This window comes from Zonotrichia leucophrys, chromosome 4 (genome assembly GCF_028769735.1).
Source record: "Zonotrichia leucophrys gambelii isolate GWCS_2022_RI chromosome 4, RI_Zleu_2.0, whole genome shotgun sequence".
NCBI lineage: Eukaryota > Metazoa > Chordata > Aves > Passeriformes > Passerellidae > Zonotrichia > Zonotrichia leucophrys.
In genome coordinates, this window is record NC_088173.1 from 43,908,112 (window position 1) to 43,929,349 (window position 21,238).

At 46.5% G+C, this 21,238-nt stretch overlaps 1 protein-coding gene across 6 annotated transcripts; it reads left to right on the forward strand.

The window, feature by feature from the left end:
• The first annotated feature begins 301 nt into the window (after positions 1–301).
• LOC135446929 (ras association domain-containing protein 6-like) lies at positions 302–20,377 on the forward strand. Of its 6 annotated transcripts, XM_064711509.1 has the most exons (12): positions 4,209–4,377; positions 7,958–8,058; positions 9,314–9,403; positions 13,457–13,535; positions 13,897–14,048; positions 15,832–15,923; positions 16,342–16,526; positions 16,630–16,731; positions 17,772–17,823; positions 18,338–18,456; positions 18,543–18,640; positions 19,352–20,377. In XM_064711509.1, the coding sequence occupies exons 3-12, from the start codon at positions 9,333–9,335 to the stop codon at positions 19,425–19,427; spliced, it is 1,026 nt and encodes a 341-aa protein (XP_064567579.1). In that variant the 5' UTR covers positions 4,209–4,377; positions 7,958–8,058; positions 9,314–9,332; the 3' UTR covers positions 19,428–20,377. The 6 variants fall into 6 exon arrangements, with proteins under 6 accessions (XP_064567575.1, XP_064567578.1, XP_064567576.1 ...); XM_064711505.1 differs by lacking the exons at positions 4,209–4,377; positions 7,958–8,058 and adding an exon at positions 302–377; XM_064711508.1 differs by lacking the exon at positions 7,958–8,058 and having other exon boundaries at positions 4,110–4,377.
• The last annotated feature ends 861 nt before the right edge of the window (positions 20,378–21,238 follow it).

Sequence of the window (21,238 nt, forward strand, 5' to 3'; positions counted from 1 at the left end):
GTGTGCCCTGCAGAAATGTGAAGAATGCCTGCAGAGCTCAGGGGCCGTGAGGGCAGGAGCGTGGGCTGCTCAGGCACACTGCCAGTGCTGCCATTGCCCCGTGCCCACCAGCCTCTGATCCCCTGCTGCTCAGGCAGAGCTACAAGAAGAGACAGCTGTTTCTCACCCTTTTGTTGCACTAATTGGTACAAATTTAAGGATTACCGATGCTTATTTCAGCGTGTTTTGCTGCAGGGACAAACTGTCCTCTTGTCTGTACAGGAGAGGCTTTGGTGTGTAATACCTTTCATACTGAAAATGCATATTTACACCTCATCTGAATGGAAGTATCAGGAAAAATGACAGACTATTTTGGAAGGATGCCCCAGCTGTAGCAGGTGAGTCTGCCCTTCCAGGAATTATGGTAACAATTTCAGTTCAGGATTAAGATCTGAATCTTCCCCAGAACTCTAGGAAGTGACTGCTCAATTGAGGGGAGCTCTGGACAGACATTTTTAAAAGAAATAGAAAATAGGAGACAGTCCTCATCATGACTCACCTGTCTGAAGGAAAAATTGAGGAAAAGTCATTGTTAATGGGAAAAAGGAGTCAGGGGACACAGTCACATGGCCTCAACTGGTCAGAGGAGTGACTGAGCATAAAAGGATCCTGTAATGCATTGGTGGGTGGTTGTTGTGTGAGGATTGGGAGGGTCTTGATAGCACCTGTCAAAAGTAAGGGAGACCCAGGGTTTTGTATTTTGAAGACAGAAAAATCCATATATATAGCATGACCTACAGAAAAAGAAAATGGACAAATTATGTTTTATGGACTTAAGAAAAATGCACATCTGAAAACCTTGATCGTGGCCCAGTCACAGTTTTTAAGGGCTGTGCAAGGTGGCTGGGTGTGATGTGGTGATTTTACTCCTGCCTGAGCTCCAATGGGAGTGACAAGATGTATTGCTGTAGCTCTTTGGGACAGGGCAGTCCCCTCTGGGTCTGCCCTCTAGGATATTTTGTGGCTCCAGGCAGTAAGAATCTGGGTGTACCTCTATGAAGTCCTGTACTATTAAATGGGTGACTTCATGGGTGTGGGTAGGCAGTGACAGCCACGAGGCATGACTAAAGGTGCTGCAGGTGCTTAGGCCAGACCTGCCCATCCAGCAGTGCCTCATGAGATAATAACAGTGACACCTGCAAGCTGCTCTCCATGCAGGCAAAGGTCAGCGTTTGGTAAGCTCCAGCTCTTGATGTGATATTTAAAAACATAAACTTTAGTGGGTGTGCTGCTGCTAACTTCAGCTCTGCTTCTTTTCTGTTCCTTAAAAGCTCATGGCCCTCAAATCCACCAAATGGTGTGAGTGAGGGATTATGGCTATGGCAGAGCACAAGCCTTTGTGTGATTTTCATTTCTGTAATATATTTCAGTGTCTGAGCTAGCATCTGTTATCTACTTTCTGCTTTCTGTGCTTATCAGTCGTGGCTCCAGAACGTGTCCTGGCACACAAGTACTGCTGTTGGCACTTGGTTCTGATGACAGAAAATAATCTTGCTAAGGAGTGGGAGGCCCTATGTAGCCTAAATTCAGGTTTTAATTCCTTGATTTGTTCCTATGATCATGCCACCCCTCTGGTAGCATTTGTAATGAGAATGAAAGGATTGATCACTTGTTTTTTGAGTTAAATTCATGTCTTTTCAGATGAGGCTCTCCTTTTGCATTAGAGTAGCTAGCTCAGAAAATCCTGGAAGAATTTTCTGTGCTTGAAGCTAATGAATTGTCTAGAAAGAGGTGTTTGCAAACAGGATTAGGGATTTTCCTTCTCACTGTAAAACAAAGGAATACTTTGTGTTTATCAAAGTCCTTCCACTGAAGTGCAGCAAGTGTGTGTGATGCTGCCATGGCAGCCTGCTTATTGTGATTGTCTACTACAAAAATAGAACAGGAATCTCTGTTTTTCCTGTTAGAGGTTCTCTTCTATCTTCAGCAGTGTGTTTGTTGATGGTTGGAGGCCAAGTCATGAAGTAGCTCAACTGCAACCTTCAATTACTTATTAACCTAAAATTACTTAGTTATTAATCATGCAAGGAGCAGAAGTTTAACAAAGTCCGTAAAGACTCCGGGATCATCATATTCCCTGCCTGCTCTAAAGAAATTATTGTTACCCTTTCACTCAAAAGGTGAAACATTATTACCAAGCTGTGACTTGTTCATAGATTTTCAGGGCATGCAAACTATGCTGATTATGAAAGAGGAAAAAATAATTGTCTCTGTGCATTGATGATTGAATTTCTATGAAAGGGATCAAGGATTTCTGTTTCTTGGAGTTGACAGTAAAGTAGTTCCTGCTCTGTGGCCCTGAGGACTTTTTTCCCCTCCCCACACCTGCTCCCAGCCCGCGCTGACCAGTCCTTCCCAAGTACTCACCAGGTAATTTTGTGTGACTCAGATAGGGTCAGAACTTGCCCAGTGGTAGGAAGAGTTCAAGGGTGAGAGAGAGCTAGAAACAAAGCAGAGCCACGTTGCCCAGGCCAAGGTAAGGACCAACACACCTGGTGTTACTGGAAATGGGAATCGCAGTTTTTTATTACAATTAGAGGTTTCTTTGCTTTATAGTATTAGTGTCTTACTGAGACATCTTTGCATGAATCTAAGTATTTTAAGCATTGGGTTTTCAAAACTTGGTTAGAAACTTAAAAAAAAAAAAAGGAAAAAGAAAAGAGCTATCCCTAGAAACCTGAGGGTTTTTTTGCTTTTTAAGTTGAAAAGTTTGGGGTCAGGATGAAGCCTGATTTATCCTTGGGGGAATGAGAGGGTTAACATCACATTTTGCTGTTGTAAGTCAATTGTCTGGCCTTCAGTCATAAAAATACCCAGGTATCTCCTGGTTCCCAACAGCTTCACAGTGTGAGTGTCCAGCAGGGTGGCAGACTTGTCAAAAACAGGTATTTGATGTTATCTTGGGTTAGAGACTTCAAGGAGTCAGGCTGCTATTGCTCTCTGCACCAGCTCTCTGATCCCAGAGCGTCAGGCAGCACACTCAAGTAACTGAAGCTGGGAGAGGAAAAACCAAACCTCTGATTTTACAGCAGTTGGGAAGCTGTGTGGGTTTGTGCTAAACTGTCTCACTTGAGATAGAGCAGCTCCAGAGACTGAGCTTGGCACAAACCTGCAAGCCCCAGCACAGAGCTTCTATGCTCTTGTGAACTGAGTTAAAAAACCTTGCATGCTGCCTCCCTCCTGTTTTCAGTGACTCTCAATGTTGTAAATAGCAATTAAATCTTTGTGTCAACATTTTCAAGGTGCAAAGCCAGAAACTGCAACACAAACTTTAATCCCAAACATCAGACTTGCTGTGGTGTGTGTTTGGCAGTGTGTCCGTCTCTGGACAGAAGTATGCCACAGGACAGGATGCGATCAGGAATCAAATATTTCAGTATTTGAGTCTGGTCTGCCTCTCCCTAACATCAAATTATATAAAGCAAAAGGAACTTGATATGAATCAGTGCAATAAGATGGGTGTGAAGGCAAATTCAGGTTTGGCGTTTTTCATGCTCCTCTCTGGCCCAATAACTTCTCCTCATGTGGCCCAATAACTTCTGCTTTTGGGGCTGATCTGGTGAATGAATTATTTGCTGGAAACAGATGGGCAAACAGTAGGAATGGTGAAGGTGTGTCTTGGTTCAACTCTTTTTTCTAGCTTAAGCATCTGCTTATGCAATTTACTGCTGAGCAATTAAAGTAAGAGGCCATGTTTTCCTTCCTGAAGATGCAGCTCTTGCCCAGTAATGTTCATAAGGGTATTATACAGTTCAGCAAAAAGAACTGTGTGGGGTTAAGGGATCAAGCTGTGCTGTCACAATTTGTCATAACCTTCTAAATCTGTGTATCTACACTGGGGCACGATCTGATGAGTTGTACCAGTTATTCCCCCAAGCACTGAGGATGGGCATGTATGTATGTGAGGGAAAGCCTGCTTTATCCGATGGATTAGGAAACAGAAGAAGCCTAACAAGTGTTTTGGGGGCAGGATGTTTCACGGCATGTCCACCAGACGATTCCAGGGAGTCGCAGGTTGCCTCCCTTGGTCAAGTTAGTGATTAAAGCGTTAACCGGAGCCTCCTGGAGGTGGAACCGTGACTAAGGGCGGGCTCCTGTCAGCGCTTGGAGAAAGTGGTAGGTAAATATTCCCGACGTGCACCGAGGTGCGGGGAGTGTCCTGGGCTTCCAGCATTCCCAGTTTGTTAAGCAAAACAATAATTACCAGCCCGGTGGGTCCCGAGCAGCAGCAGCGGAGGCGGCTGTCCGCGCTGGCCATGCTGCCATGCCCCGTTCGCGGCTCAGGGAAAGGCGTGTGAGGCTCCTGCTGCGCTTCTCCTGCTCCGATCGCCCGGCCAGGTGAGTGCCGAGGGCGGCTGGGGCAGCTCTGCGGCGCTCTCGGGGGAAGCGAGGTGTGCTTGCAGCCACCCGAACTCCGGGCACACTCCTTTGGGGCATGGGGGTGCCGGGGGAAGGACAGGAGCTCCCAAAGGCTGTGTGAGAGCCGGCTGAGGCTGGGCGGGCCGTCACAGGTAGTGCCGCTCCGCCTGTGCCCGTGGCCAGGAGCCCGCCGTGCCCTTCATTCGCTCCGGGAGTGACCGGGGAGCGACAGCGGTGACCTTGTGCGCTCTTTTCGGCGGCTGGAAACGGACCGTGCCGCTCGGCTGCGGGCACAAAGTAACTTCTCCTAAAATGGGGGAACACAGTGTTTGAAGGGGATGTGTGCGAGCCCCGCTCTGGCAATGCCCGAGGGGAGGGAGCGTGCGCGCGTCCTGCGGTGTGCCTGGGAAAGTTAAGGGGCCATATTCACATAATCCAATTTACTGCTGGTTTTGTCAAATCCCATTCCGAGCCTGCCTGAGCAGAGGGCTTATGCTGTGATTTGTACTCAAGGAGTGCTCTTAATGCTTTGTACTGAGCAGCTAATTATTAAAATAAGGTGTGAAGAAATCTGAAAGCCCGAGGAAAAAAAACAAAGCCCCCTTTTTTTAGCGGGGAAAACACAGTTGTTCAGGATAAGTACTTTTTTTAAATTACCACTTTTTTCTTTGGTGGTAGGGACATCTAAAGTAAACAAAAAGAACAAAAAAGGGGAACGTGAAGTCCCACAACTAGTGTATGTGACTAGTAAAATTATTCTGCTGATATTGAGTTTATCTATCAGAGCAAATCTTGAATTCATCTTTATAGAAACCAATCAGGGTCGAAAAATTTGCTAAATACCAGCCACTTGTGAGTTTAGAAGATGACTCAGCTGGACATGGTGTTGTGCCTGTGTACAAAATATTTTATGTGCGTGTAGTGGATAGCTGAGTTAACAGGCAGCTGAGCCTTGTGGTTTCTGTAAAAGAAATAGAAGAGATTTGCCCTATCCTGACTTCCTGTGGGTTTGGAAGGGCTTTGGGGAGCGCTGGGTTAAAATACCTGGGGGTCTTTGCTGAGCTTTGGGGTTTCAGTTTCTCTAGCAGGGGCAGAGGCTGTGCACAGTGCACTGCACTCTGCGGGCCCTGTCTTCAGATATGGATGCACCAGAAAGCACATCCAGGCTCTTCCACAAACTGAGCTGCTGCCTTGCTGCTCCTGCTTGGTTCAGTTCTGGATCCTGGGTGTCCCTCTCCTTCCTGTTCTCCTCTGCTTCTTCCTTTTTTTATCCTTGTCTAAAAATCTGTGTAACCATTTGCTCTTAACTTCTGCTTTGTCATTCCTGCACTCTACTGTGCCTGGTCTGTCCCCTTAAGTAAATGACTTAAATATCACTGTACTGAATAAAAGGGAGTAAGTCCTCTTATTTGCCTCTGCACTGACACTTGGACTTTTTCTTTGAGGGGGAAAAAAAACCTATTTCAGGTAAGATATGAATCTTACAGGAAAGTACAGTAAATGAGCCTTGCTTGGTCTTATCCTATGCAAGCTGTTACAGCTCCAGAGCTCAGTCCCCAAGGGGACTGGGTGCTAGAAGCCAGCTCGCTCTCAGACTAAGGCCGCGGGTTAGCCCCTAGCAAGCAGGGAGATATTCAGCTCTTAGTGATTAGGCAGCTCTTGTGATTTCAGCTTTGCTTGCTAGGTAGCTTTTCCCTTGGCCTAAGGCTTCAGCAGACGGTAGAGAGAGGAGAAGCAGAAGACGCTGGCTGTTCCACGAGTATGGCTTTATTGTAGGGGTCCGTGAAGGGTCTCAGCTCTTCTTCTTCCGAGTTAGTAGGGGTACAGTATGCTACTTTTATACCCTTGGCCTGGATCCAATCCTGACCAATGGCAAAGGTGTTAGAGTGACCATAAGTGACCAATAGTAGGGTTTAACACAATATTGCCTTACATGGCTATAGGGATAAGGTACAAGGCGGATGTCCCTGGAGACAGGAAACTTCTTTGCTGCTGTGTCAGCATTCTATTCTCCAAGGGGCCCTGGCTAAACCTGAGGGGTTTACTACAATACAGCTCATTACCTTTGTGAGATTTGCCTTGTGCCCTGATGTGCTGATGCTCTTGCAGCTTTGAAATGTGCACTGGTCTGTTTTTCCTTTGCTTTTCCTAGACTCCTCCAATAGTTGCAGTCCTCCTCTAGAGATGCTCAGTTTGCAGCTCCCCCAGTTTTCATGTCCTCCTGATTTTTCCTTTGCTTTCCTTTCTGTCCTTCACTACATATTTCAGGCTTCAGTCAGTCTTCTTCCAAGCATTAGGTATCTACTTGACTAAGTCTCAGGCTAGCAGTTTAGTCCAGCCAAGATCCCACTTTCCTAACCTACCTGAAGAAATTCTGCCCTTCTAATCCTGTTTAACATAATGGTAAAGACACCTGTGTGATACCAAGTAAGTCAGGAGAAGGCTTTGGATAAATGGCACAGGCAGATATGGCTGGAGTGGCTGGAAAATCAGCATGGTTTGGTTAGTTCAAATCAAAGGGAGCAGTGGAGAAGGCATTTCACTTCAGTTTGCTTCCTCAAAAGGGCTGCAGGGAAGTGGCATGGAAAGAGCAGGATAGCAGGAGGTGATGGGAAATGTCCCAGCTTTGTGTGTTTAGGGAGCGCCAGTGCAAACATCCTGGCATCTGTTGTGTCAGGTACTGCTGCTGGGTAAGGCACTGAGCCATGGCAGCCCACAGGTTTGGGTCTTGGCTAAAAATAAGCCAGAATGTGCCCATGGGAAGGGTCCAGGGAGAAGAGGTTCACCTCTGCAGTGAGCTGGTGCTGTGGAAGTGTTTGGTGCAAGGCTGATAAGCACAGCAGGTCACGTAACTGAGGAGAACAGTGGGAGTTGTGCTTCTCCCCCAGCCACAGCAGAGAAGGCTCTGTCCTGGATAATGCAGCTGTGAGGGAGAGAAGGGCTTTGGTGAAGAATTGTCCCCGTCACCACCCACTCTTCCAGTTAGTTTTATTTTTAGCATTTTAATGGCACCTGGCTGATTTAAAATCTGTTTGGGGTGTTTAAGGCAAATAATTTACTAGGAGCCATCCAGTGCGTAGCAAAACACAGTGTTCATCTCTCTTGTGTGTGTGTGTAAAGGTCACTTCTCTCTATATGCAGAGATCAGCTTTTTCCTTCAGATTAATCATTTTAAGGCCAAACAGTGTAGAAAAGAGTGGAGCCACAAGCAGTGAAGCAGTGCTGGAGCTCTCCAGTGTCACTGCTCTACAGTTAATAGAGGTGACTTGGCCATCTACTGCTGTTTCCTGACAGGTGCTGAGGTGTACGTTCAGTTATTCAGGTGCCAAAGTACATAAACTCCTCTGCATCTTGTAAAAAGGGCTTGAAATTACACTGACACCGGCAGCTGCTTCACTTAGAGGTCTTAAGTAAATCCCATAAAATCAGATTTCAAGGTGTGGCCAGTGGTTACTGAAGTCATTTTGGAGGGAAAACCCAAGCAGTGGTATATAGCAGTGTATTCTTCACACACAAACTCATGTCTGTACAGAAGTCCCTGGGCTTGTTCGGCTTGCAGGTATGTTTTTGTCTTGATGGATGTCACCCAAAGGACAAAGGGACTGCTCCTCCTTTTAGTGAGCTCCTGACAGAGCACTGCTAGAAACACCAGCTGCTCAGGTAAAGCTCATTTTGGTAGTGCACCCTGGTTTTAGGGGGGTGCACCCTGGTTTTTTTAGGGGTTATGAAATTACTTCCTATATATTTTGTAGGGTGAATGTCATGGGTTTTTTATATGCAAAAGTTCTCACTTGTCCACATATGTTGTTTTTTAGAAACTATTTATCTATGATTTTGGAAAATAGGTGGCATCTGAAAAAGCAGCTCAGTACTGCAGTATACAGAGGTGAGGTGTTTACTCTTCGCCCAGCCATGATCTGTTCAAGGTTGAATGTTCCCTAAATCAGTCTTTGGAAGGCTGCTTGTCATGGGGACTATAGACAATCAACCACTTTTCAGACATCTTTGACCAGGCCCTATCCAATGCAGTCTGAAATCAGATTCAAGTCAATCCCCTGGCATAAGGGACAATGGACATTGAGTGCTGTGAGTCGAATTCCTCTGTCATCTTGCCCAAATAAGAGAAATGGAAGTGGAATGATCAACTTCCAGTGCAGTCTTTGGAGATGTTACTGCTTTTCATGGGATTCTCTGAGGTTTTTTTCCCCAGCCATGTGTGATGCCACTTGTTCAGTTAACTCCTCAGTCTTCCTTTTATTCTAGTACCTGAGGGTGAAGGAAAGAGCCTAGACTCCATAATTAAGTTTATTGAGGAATGCATTGTTGAAGTCTCGTGGCTCTGGCTCATTGCCTGCATAACAGGCTTGAATCCCAACGTGGAAACCTGTTAATTGTACTGCTACCTCCCTGAAATTACTGTCTGGTTCTCTCTTTGCTTTCTTTGTGTGCTGCAGGACACTGCTAACCATCACCACTCCTTCCCTTGCCTAGTTTTAGGAATCTGGATGGGGTGGTTGTCAGAGTCGCAGTGTGTTTTGCTGTCCCTGGGTCATGCTCTGTCCATAGTGGACACACGGATCCTGGCCAGTATCTCAGACTGCTAACAACTCCAGCATAATCCTGGAGTTGAACAACTCCTAAAACTGCTTGAGAAAGTCCTGGTAGATGTAGTGCTTGGGATTTAAGGTGCTGTTATACACTTGATGGGAATGGCATATGGCTTTTTTTACTATGAGTGGGAAATACTTGGGTATTAAGGCTAAGTATGAAGTAGTCAAAATATTGTGTAGTGAGCCCTCAGCTTGACTGTCCCAGCCTGTGTCACTCAGCCAACTAAAGCTTTGTGCCTGATTACTATTCCATCTTTTGTAGTAGCAGTAGTGGATGTATTTACTTTTTTTCACCTTTTGCTTAGATTCATCTCTTCTGAGTAAATGAAGAAAGTGACTATGAAGGCACAGCATCTGCCTTCTGTTTTCATCAATGAAGAGAAGTTCGTAACCAGGTAAATTATTAAAATCCCGAATATTTAATGAGTTTGCTGCTTTCTTTCAAGTGATTCCACATGTATTCCTTGACAGGGGATCCTGTAGACAACTGAGTCTGTAGCCACAGCAATCCCTACCACTTAGTTTAAGCTGTCTACAGAGCAGAGCTGGCCTTCACATGGAATCAAAAGAACAGAGCATTAAGCCTTAGGGTCTGTGGGATTTGTTCCTTAAGGAGAACAGCCCCTCTAGGGGATTCTGAAATAAAATTACAAGTTAGGGAAGAAGACCTTCTTGTCTTGGAGATCTGTTGGAATTGGCCCTAAGTTCCAGCGTTGAGCTCAGCTTGTCTGCAGCCTGGGGTTCGGCAGCCCTGGATGGCAGTGTATCTGTGCAGAAAGACTTTTGGGCTGCTAGCTCTCTGCTGTGGTCAGAGGAAGTGTCTCTTTCACCTATTTGTAGAAAAAGCTCAGAATTGCAGTCTAACTGTCATTTGTGGGATGCTTTTCCACAGTTCAGTCTCCCTGGAAGGAATTTTTCTTCTGCTGGCCCAAACTCTGAGCCACCTGGCCTTTAGCTCCATCCTCTTTCTTAGGGAATTGTTTTTTGCCTGGTGACAAGAGCTCATGAGCTGGAAGGAGCCTTTCTTCTCTCCCCCTTCTTCATTTCCATGGCTCTTAGTCTTCCCATGGGAAAGAAATTACCTGTGGACTCAGCCAGGGATGGGTCTGCAATGCAATTTATTGTACTGTAGGAGAGATCTGTTCCTGACTCCTTATACTTTCCTGTGTGGCCTGGGAAATGCTGGTTTCTCCCTTTCCAAGGAAGACTGTCAGGGATTTGCCCGGAGCACAAAGGCAGCAGATGCATCACTCCCTTTCTCTTCAAGAGTTGTTCCCTTTATGCTGCTGTTAGTTTGGGACACAGTGCTTTTGTGTCAGAGGTAATTCATGTGTGTAAACTTGGCATGCAGAAGCCTTTGGAAATGTACCAGGTGAACTAGAGTCTCTGGGGCTTGATTCCTCTATGTACTTGCCTGTTCCTGTGGTGAAATGTGCATCCCAGTTGAGACCTTTCTGCATGACAGCCATGGTTTAAACTTTCTTCACCTTGCATCAAGGGAAATAAGTGTTTCAAGAACCACTGACATTCCATATGCACTCAGGCTTGCTTCCAATGCAATTTCCAGGCTGTCATCCCTCATCTCTGCCTTGAATCTGCTGTTGCACTGCTTCTCTTCCAGTTCTATCCTGCAATCTTGCTGATGGGGCAAGCTTGCTGTTTGGGAATTGCACAATGGCTGGATCAAAAGGCTGACCAAAGGTTGTGGGATGATTTGGCTGGATGAACTGCTGCCTCTCCAGCAAAACTGCCATAAATATTCAGGGATTGTGTGTAGGGCTTGAGCAGGAGAGAGCACAGGTGAGCTGTCCTGGGTTGGTGTTTCCAGAGAGCAGCCTGGGCTCTGTTGTGGTTCACCACTGGGGCACCTGACCTTGCAGCTCCTTTGTATCCTGCATTTGCTACTGGATAAAGTGGTGAATCTGCAGTGCATGTTATGTTTTTGGGCTGAGTTGTTCTGCCAGTTACTTGGCTTTGGTTTCTGTTAATGGCTGTGTTTGGCTGTTGTCACAACAGCTGCTGATTTTCCAGACACCAAACTCACCAGTGATGGCATCTGTCTCTAGGTTAGGGCAGCAGGAAGACATGCTACAGTAAGGCCACTCCTGGAACTGGGCTGGTGCACATATTCCCTTCTGGGGCAAAAAGAAGGAAAATGGTTTTTTTTCTCTTATGTTTCTTACACAAGGACAAACAAGTCAGAGTGAGCTGCTGGTAATCTCTCCCTCAGGGCTTTTCTAATTGCTTGTGTGGTTTGTCACTGTTGGTTGCACTAATGCAAGGCTGAAACCTGAAAAATCTACTTATGCACACTCCTGAGAAAGGTAATGGCAAGTTTTTCTAGACAAGGCAAGAAACTCTGGAAATCTTGAGGGCTTGGTCTGAGAAACCGAATCTGCTTCAGAGATGACCCTTACCAGACCACTAGCTGCTGTTAGTCTATGATTTTATTTGCCTTTGCAGTCAACATGGACTAAGAGTAATAGGTGAGCCTCAGAGTGTGCCCCAAGTCCTTAAGTATTTCTAATCCATCTTCAGGGAGCTCACCTTCCCAACTTCCTACTTGGAAAAAACCTGTGAGATAACAGCTGTCAATAAATGATTGCCAAATGCTGTGAAGTGCAGAGACTTGAGTTTGAAGCACCTCTGGAGCAGGATCAGCAGGTCTGTCACAACATCTGTCAGACAGAACTGCAGATCTATCTCCTACTTGCCTAGTAATCCTGAGCTGCATCTGGAGCTTGCCTGTGTACGAGGCCAAGGCGTGCTTCATCTTGCTTTCACTTGTCTGTAGCCAGTTCTGTGATCAGAGCTGGGCTTGCTTCTGATTCACATCCAAACCTCCTTGCATTTCCTTTTGGTGGGATGGTCTGAATGTGGTCCCTCACAGAGACACAAAGAACCTGGAATGAGCTATCTCAACCCAGTGCAAAGAAGGGCTTTTGCCACCAGTATTCTGAGGATTAAAGAACAAAGTAAGATAATGTTGAGAATCCTTGTTTAGAATCCAGTTGATAAAGCTAGTTAAAAATATTTTTTGTGTGTGGAGTTGCAATAATGTAAAATAAATAATTTACATCCACAGAATTAGCAGGGAATGCAATGAACCTTGAGTTTAGTGCTGCAGCCCCTGTCCTTGTGTTATGTGCTAGGTTGAAAAAAAAAAAGTTTGAAAAGCCCAGTTGATCTTTTCCCTTCTCACCATGGGAAAAGGCTGTCTGAAGCAACAGGACACTGTCCTGTTTATTAAGTGGAGAGAGAGGGATAGGTGTGCCAGGGAAAGCTCTCCACGTTCATCTCTGCTTGGCCCTGTGCCCCAAGCACAGCCTGGACGTGTTACCTGCCCCCCTGGCTGTCCCTGGTTCCTCTCCGGTGTGTGCACACCTGGGCCCTGGGGAAAGCCACATTCCTGGGGCCTGTCCCCATGCTGAGCTGTCAGTTCTCTGAGGCACCTCTTTATGTAAAACTGGTGGAGGAATTGTAATAGTGTTTCTGATGGTACATGAGTTGTGAACAGCTCCAGCAGCTCTCTAAGATACGTGTGCTGCAGAGTTTGCAGGTGCTGTGTGTTCCGTCTGTGGGCCTGCTGTTCCAGCAGCTCCCACAAACATGGAAATAACAGGCAGTATTTGGAACCAAATTCAGTGTCCTCACACCTCACTGAGAGGTGTGACATGAAACCATTGTAATCCTTAGTCCACAAGGAAGGATTTGTACACTTCCATGCAGTTGTTCCCCATGGTTAACCACCTCTGCTGCTGGGAATTGCTTGCCTGAATTACAGTCTGAGCCATCTTTAAATGGTGTGGGGAAGGGTGTTTCATTCTCATGGCCTCTAAATGCATTTCAATACTTCTGTCATTGCTCAGCCCTTCATAGCCTGAGCTGCAGCTGGCTTTGTCTCCATGGCTCCTTGTTCTCGGCAGAGGTTCTCCTCATCTCCTATCTTTCTCCTCTCAGCAAAGACATGGTGCAAAGCTGTTTTGTTTCAGACGGAGGGAAATAGAAATGTTAGACACCCTGTAAGTGTTTGGAGATAGGAAAAGTATCTGCAGCAGTATGAGGACTGAATGGAAGCCAGCATGCAGGGAAAACCAAGTGCAGCCTAGTTAAAGCAACCTGCAGCACTGGTGCATGGGGATGTTGTTCTGTTTGCTTCCTCCTCATGACTGCTACAGAGGTGCAAAGTACAAGCTATGCTGGGGCAGCATTATTAATGTCATGTGAGGCTGACTAATTAATTTCTTCTGGGTCATTAAAGGAGCAACTTATGAGCAACCCAGTAACCTGGCAAAACTTTTCTCTCAGAAAATAATGTATGGATCATTAATAAACCTATACAAGGGTGCGGAGGGTAGCACAGTTATGGGGTGTTACCCTGCCATGTACTACCTGCATTTTACAGAGATGTTAAAAACATTTCTTTTTCATTGTGATCTTCATTCTAGAGAGCAGCTCAGTTCTCTTCTGAAGAATTATAACTCTTACTATTCAGATCAAGAGAATCTGCAACTGACATATAATCAGGTAAGGATTTAGGGGTGAGAAACTCCACTAATCTGGACGTCACAAATTAGTGCTCCCTTCTCCTCCCAGCCCTGGACTCCAGCTCCACTCGCTGTGGTGTTGTTATTGCACGACAGGTTCCATCTAATGTAATAAACCAGAACTGGTTTCCTGAACTGATCAGGTCAGCCTGCAGCTTTGGCTGTTTTGGAAATTGCTCAAAACTGAGGTTACACATTCTCCAGGTAATCTGTTCCAGGGCTGTGCCAGCCTCAGAGATTTCATTGTAGTCCTGTTACTTTGAGGGGAGACAGGTTATTATTAGTTGATTATTTTTACTCCATTATTATGCAGCACTGACTATTTCCCTGTTTTTCTCCAGCAGGAAGGAAGCACCCCCTTCATTGAAGGAATCCTGTCGATATTCTGGGGCGTACGGCATCCTATCAGATTAAAGATTCAGGATGAGAAGCAAATACCCTCTTTTGTAACCCTGAAGTCAACAGAGAATGTGAGCTTTTTCCCCAGTAAAAGGTAATGGTGGACTTCCCTAGGGAGGCTAGCATTGCAAGATAGCTCGTGTTGTGGCTTCAATGGCTGTGGCTGGCTGCCCTGGATATCCCAGATTCCCCAAAGGCCATGGTGGTTGCTGGACAGCAGAGCCTTTGAGCAGCCTCTGCTGGGCAGGAAAGTGTGTGTTTGTAGCACCTTTGTTTGTTTGGCCCTCAGCCTGAGGAGCTGGAAGGAGGCTGCTCTTTTTCATGGCAACTGACAATTCCTATACAAGGACTGGGAAATTGGTGTATATAAATGTATAGGAAAAGAGCCAAACAATCCCCCTGTGTTTCCATGTGCACCTGATACTGGTAGCCCCTGAGAGGCCTCGTGTTGGTGCACACACTGGAGCATGAAGCCAGAATCTAGCGGGTAGTGCTGAGGGATTGTCTGTCCCAGCTTACAGGTATGTGAGGTCTGCAACCATTGCTGCTCAGGTGAAGTTCAAGTCCGGGAACGGATACTGGCTTTGTCTGTGCAAAATTTGGTCTAAAAACCCCTTAAAATACCCACAGACCAGCTGTTCCATAAACTGGCATTTTATGTCCCAGTGTGTTGTGCTCAGCTGATACAGGTACTCAGTGTACTTCTCCTTTGTTTTGTATGCTGTTTCCCCAGCCTTGGTTGGTGAATTTCATAAGCTGAATCTGAATCTTGTGATGCAGAGACAGAGCCAATGTTCACCCTGGATGACTCCCTGATAAATTGAGTATTGCAGAGTTTATTTTTCTAATGACTTATTGTCTTAGGTTGCATGTGAGGCATGTTGGAACTGAACTGGGGATTTAATTCTGCCACCTTTGCAGCTGTGGAGTTCCAGTAAAGTCTTCTTCCCCATCTCTGGCTGCTGAAATTCAGGGATAAATTTTGACAGGAGTAACTAGGAAAGAACCTGAGTTTTAGGCAAATCTGGCTCTCAGTTTACCTCGACCAGGTCTGCTGGTGTGGGTTGCACGTGGCCTGCAGGGCAGTTCTTTAAAAACTTCTGGCTGGTGGAAATCTGTATGCTAAAGTAAACATTCACTCATGATCCCAGAAACGTGGGGCTGCCCTGACATGCTTTAAGGTATGCAGAGCAGCTTGGCTGTCTGATCTTAAAGGAACTTGGTAAATGTGTGCAATACAACCAAGATCTTGTTTGGCATGTAAATTGGGGCTAGCTGAGTATTGTTGGGAATACATATACATATATATATATACACACACATATACATATGAAATTAATTTTAACATTGCACTACAATTTGGTTTATTCTCAGTCAGAGCAATAACTGGATGAAGACCTTATGCTGAAGAGTTTGGGCATAAGTTTGAGTTAGCATGATTTAATATTGACATCTGAAAGGCTGGATGGAACTTCCTGCTCTCGTACACAGCTGGTTTGGACAGCATAAGTGTAACCTGTGTAACTCTGTTCTGTAACTATTAAACAACAATATGTGTGTTTTGTGTGTCTGCCTGGTAGTCTGAGTGTGATTAATCTAGGATGTTGCTGTAAAACAGATCAGGAATTACTGCAAGTTGTTTAGGTTGTGTCCTGGTTGATGTTCAACAGGTTTTACATTAGATGTGTTACATTTGGGATCCCTGGTCATACCATATTTTAATATGAAGTTGTTATGACTTACACTAAAATTACCATGCTGAAGTCTGTATGTTGAGCAGGGATAGGAATGTATGACATGACCCCTGGCCACAGGATAAACTTCAGTCACTGAGTTACTGAGGAGCAGTCAATGGTAACTCCGTGTTTGTCTTTCAGGGGAATGACTCGCTGGGGAGAGTTTGATGACCTCCATCACATCAGCGGGGATACACTGAAATCTACTGAGGAGCAGCCAGATCTCCAGCAAAGTTAGTGTCGGTGCTCTCAGGTTAACCAAAAATTCTGTGTTCTGTGACAGTGCAAAAGGCCCCTCACACATCAGCCTTTCCCTGCCAGCCAAGGGAAATCTCTTTGCTGTGTGTCACATGCCCTGCAAGCTGGGGAAACACCCACCTAGGGCTGCTTAGGGCTGTGCACGTGACTTGGTGAACAGCCAGTGGCAATGAGCTGTGCTTTCATCCAAGAAATCATTCCCGAGGGAGCAAATCAGCAAACTGCAACCCCTGCAAGCAGCCTGTTCTTCATCATATGCCTCTGCCTTGTTCCCTTCCTGCTCCACCCCCCAAAAATAACAAATAGTAAACAGTAAATTAAGCCCTTCCCTGAGAGCCTCCCTCCTCTGGGGGTGCTGGCAGCTGCACAGGACGCGGGTTCTCTTCTGTCCAGGTTATCCATGCTATGAAAGTCACACTCTCAGGTCCAGGAGGGAGCAGGAGCTCGACTGTGCCACCCTGCCCCGCAGCAGCAGCGATGCCGCAGCCGTGCGCAGGAGGACCAAGCTCCCCACCATCACCAGGACAGAAGTAGAAACTCACAGGTTCTCTATCAATGGCCACTTCTACAACCACGAGGTAGGAAATTTTAGGCTTGACTTTGTCACCTGAGGGACAGGGAGCCCTGCCCGGTGAGGTGTGCCTCAGGCTCAGGCCGTGGTGTGGCTGCTCTTGTTCCCAGACATCCGTTTTCACTCCGGCTTTTGGGTCAGAAACCAAAATAAGAATCAACAGCCAGATGAGAACCAGACAAGTGATAGAGCAGTTGCTTCGGAAGTTTAAGGTAAGTCTGCTGGCAGGAGGAAGCGTGGCCGTGTTCTGGAAGCGTTCATTCCCATGTGCACTCGCTCCAGCACTGCGGGAAAGATGTGGAATAGCTGGGCGAGGACAGTGCATGGAGAGAAGTGTAAAAAACCCAGACGGACAATTTTAACCCTGGCGGTGCTGCCCTCCCGCGGACAGCCCGGGAACTGCGGCTCGCCTGAAACAGCAGCGATTATCCCAGCGCCCGTCTGGGACGCGCTTTCCCTGGGAGCCGGGCGTGTGGAAAGATGGGAAGGTTACAGCTACGAGTACTGCTCGAGGCCAGTGCCATGCTGCCTGAAACGACTTTTTTTTTTAATTTCCTTGGAACCATCTCCCACCAACAATGTCGTATGTGGTCAGAAGCAGCTTTGCCCTTATTGCTGCATATTTCTCAAATATCTTGATTTTTCATGCTTAGTGTTTAATTAATACTTTAATGGTCTTAAACTTCCCATTTAACTTGTCTGGAGACTTCACTATTACAGAGTTACTTTGAGTGGTTAGTAAGACTTGTGAGTGTCTTGGAAGGAAAACAGCTTCTAGGAGTAGCAAGGAAGGGAATTACAGAGCAGGGAGTAGAGTTGTAGGGAATACACTGCAAAGAAAGTGTTCAAAAGCTGTGCTGTTCTCTGAATGTGGCTGTCAGGCACGAGGGTAGGTCACAGAGGTTTACCTTGATGGCAGCACAAACAGCAGATCCACGTGTGAGGGGAGAATAAGCTCTAGGAAGCAGTTAAGGATGCTGCAAGGAAAGCAGGCAGGACAGATCTGGGTTTGCAGTGTGTTTCTGGTTTGGGCACATGGGAACACGAGGGTTAGGGCTGGCACAGGGACAGTGAATGTGGCAGCACAGCTTTCTGCTTTATCCAGATCCACTATCTTTAACTCTTGTACAGACAGGATCCCTGTCTCAGGCTTTGATCCAAATCTCTGAGCTGAGACACACAGGGAAAATGTGCTGAGAGGGAAGTGCTGGGAAGGTCTGTGAGTCTGAATGGAATTTCTTTTTTTTCACAGATAGAAAACAGCCCCCATGAATTTGCACTTTACGTTATCCATGCATCTGGAGGTAAGCCAGCCACTGCTGCCTGAGCACTTCAGCTCTGATCATTCTGTGTGTGTGGAATGTGTCCCTTGGAGTAACAGGACTTGTGCCAGGCCTCTGTCCTTGTTTGTGCACTGTGTGTGTGCTGTGGCATTTTGCCTTCTCAGGGACCCTTCAGAGATGTCTCCTCTGGAGAGGAAAAGCTGAATAATTGTGTGTATTTCAGCTGACAGCTTTGCATTGCGTATGCTGAGTTCAAAGTACTCACTGGTCAGTGGAAAAGGGTTACTTCCATAGCAGTTTACTTTTCGAGGAAAAGGGAGATTTGATCTTTATTAAAGGGAACACCTAGAGAATAGGAGGGAACTGGGGGAGAAGGTATTTTAAATGGCACAACATCAGGGACCTGTTAGGTATCTGGTCATTGCACTCGAGTCAGTATGGGATCCTTGTCAGGAACAAAGGCTCGTGACTGCAGGTGGTAGATGGAGCCCCTGTGGTTGGTTCTGTGTTTTGTGACACTGCTTATACATTCCAGAAAAGAAGCAGCTGAGGAGTAGAGATGTTCCCTTGCTGCACAGGCTGCTGCAGGGGCCCTCTCAGAAGGTTGCCAAGTTCTTTCTCATGGATAGGGATGTGGAAGAGATCAGCAGTGATGTATGTATATCCTCACTTCTCATAGCTCGTGGAGTTTTCCTCGGTGACCACAGTCAGTAGTGCCTTTCTTGTCTTCTCCTTGCTAGGTGGCTCAGTACATTTCATTCCATCTTCCCTTCTTGGAATCCATTCTGCACAGAATAAATGAAGAGGAGAAGCAGGAGATTCAACAGACAACTGCAAGGTAAACAGACACAAAATGAGGTGTCACAGAGTCCAGGGCAATCTGTATAATTGGCTCATGAGGAGAACATATGGATGTAGTAGAGTGCAGGTGGAACACTGTGATGGGAAGGCTGCAGGGATTGGGAGGGTTTGTAATCCTTTCCCTATCCGGCTGCTCTTAAAGATTCCATAATTAACACTGACTACACACAGAGTGGAGTCTTCAGAAAATTTGGACCCTCAGGGTAGCTTCTCTTTATTTTGTTTGCTGTTTGCTTTCTGGGCTTTCGGCTGGATCGGTCAGTACTTGCTGCTGTTCCCTTGGAAAGGGTAAATGCAGTACCACACGTGGTACCATTTTGGTTCTGTAGCATTTCAGCCACATCAATGCCTGATGTCCCCTTAAAACTTGAGGTGAGTGATGGAAATGCCCCTGGCAAAAAGGGGGATTGTCCCACAGGTACAAGCCAGAGGAGCTGCCATATTTGTGAGCCTCTCCTGAGTCCAGGAGCACCAAGAGGCTGCAGCAGCCACAGATCTGTTACTGCATGAAGGGCTGATAATCACCTTGAATCCAAGTGTCAGGAAACATTTAGAAAATACCAGACTTGCCTGCATTGGGAAAGTGGGACAGGGCCACAAAGGTTGGGAATGGACCCACGTGTGAGCAGCTGGTTGGAATTTGGGCTGAAGGTTTGCAGAGGTTATTTCAATGCCTTCTCCCTCTCAGGTACACACGAGAGAAGAGGCTGATCCAGCAGCACCTGCGCAGTCGGAGCGTTCAGAAAACAGAGACCACGGTGTGAGGGGACGGCCCTGGAGAGCACTGGGAATGCCCCTGGAACGCCTGGGCTGCTGAAGGACAGTCCTGCTGCCTTCTGGGCTGGGACTGAGCAGTGACAGTGCCCCGTGGGAGAGGTGTCCCCTCACAATTAACCCCTGCAGCGCTGGGGTGCGGGCTGCAAGCACCCACGGAGATGCACACTGCCCAAACTGCAGATGCTGGCTCTGACTTGGAACTTGGGCAAAAACTCCCCTGAAAAGCCCAAGGCTTTAAATCCTGCTCATGTGTGACCTGGCACCAAGAGGCTGGCGTAGAAAAATACTGCAATAACCAATGTGCTGATAGAAAATGTGCAAACTAGGAATATGGTTATCCCTCTGTTAAAGAAATGTTGTGTTATATCAGCAGAAAGCTTTTCAGTAGAGCCAAGTGGCAGAAGATATTTATGTATTTAAGACTGCAGGTAGGATTTCCATTTAAGTTATAAAACATCCATGCAAGATGCCTGAAATCCATGGGATTCAGGCTGATGGATGCTGAAACTGCTTAAGCTTTGAGCTGCTGTTAGAAAAACATAACTGGAAACCCTCCCACTGAGGAGCTGCTGAGCTCTTAGCAATGACAGGGAATTTATTGCTGAAATACCTTGTGCACTGCAAAGTAAGAACTGACTGAACACTGTGGGGTCCTGAAAGGCACCTCAGTGGTTTCTGTACTTGGAATTGTTGATTGTGTTCCTTCCTGAGTGTTCTGTTTGACGGGGAATGGAGGTGCTCAGTGAGAGGCCGCGTGTCACAGCCAGGGAGGGCTGGGCCCACGGCCTCCCAGGGATGCAGTTTGGCTCCAGCCCAGCCCCACGCAGGGCACTGCAGCCCCTGCCAGGTCCTTCCTGGCTGAGCTGTGCTCCATCTTAGAGCTGCAGTTACAGAGATGTAAATAAAATAAAGCTGTGCACAGCTCTCTGTCCTCCTGCGCTACCTGGTTGTCTTTACCTGGCGTCTGTGCCTTACCTCACTGCCTTTGTCTCGTGCAGGTAACAAATGCTTGTGAGGGAGGAAAGGGATGTGCAGAATATGTGGCCTCGAAATTGTATGGAGTAAATCAAATTGTAAAACTTTACACTGCCCGAAATCCTGTTACTGGGATGGGAATTCAGAAAGTAAAGGTCAAGGTGCTGATATTGAAGCTCCTCAGGTTGCAGCAAGTGTGTTATTTCAAAGTACAGTTTATAATCCTGCCCAGGAGAATGGGTAGGGACAAGGGAGCACAGAGGGCAGAAATAACAATAACTCATGGTTGAGGTAAGAATTAAATAGGCCGTTTTTGTCACCATCTGATGTCAAGACTTGAATCCTTTTCAATTGTCTTGTCTTGCTGAATTGGGACTGAAAACTTTGGGCAGACAGAAGTTTGGGGATAGGGCACAGAGCTGGTGCTGTTGGCCAGGATTTCAGGGTGAGTGCAATGGTGCTGTGACTCCTGCGGGGCTGGTTCTTTGTGAGTGCTGTGCTGTCTAAATGAACCATTTCTGACAAATACAGGCAGGAGCAGGGGAAGAATCTCTTCCAAGGTATTCTGGGACACTCAAGGAAACACAGCAAGGACACCCAGGTGACAGAGGAGGGGGGGTCATTCAGGTTCAAACACGAAGCCATTGACTACAGAAACAGTGATTACAGTCCATATCTTACCTGAATTTGTGCATTTGATCTCATTTGCACTTACACTTCATAAGCTTAGGATTTAAAATGCCTCCCTTTATCTTGTTCTGTGACTATTTGGGATAAGATGATAACATTTCATACCACAGCCAAATCCTGACTTTCCATCGCT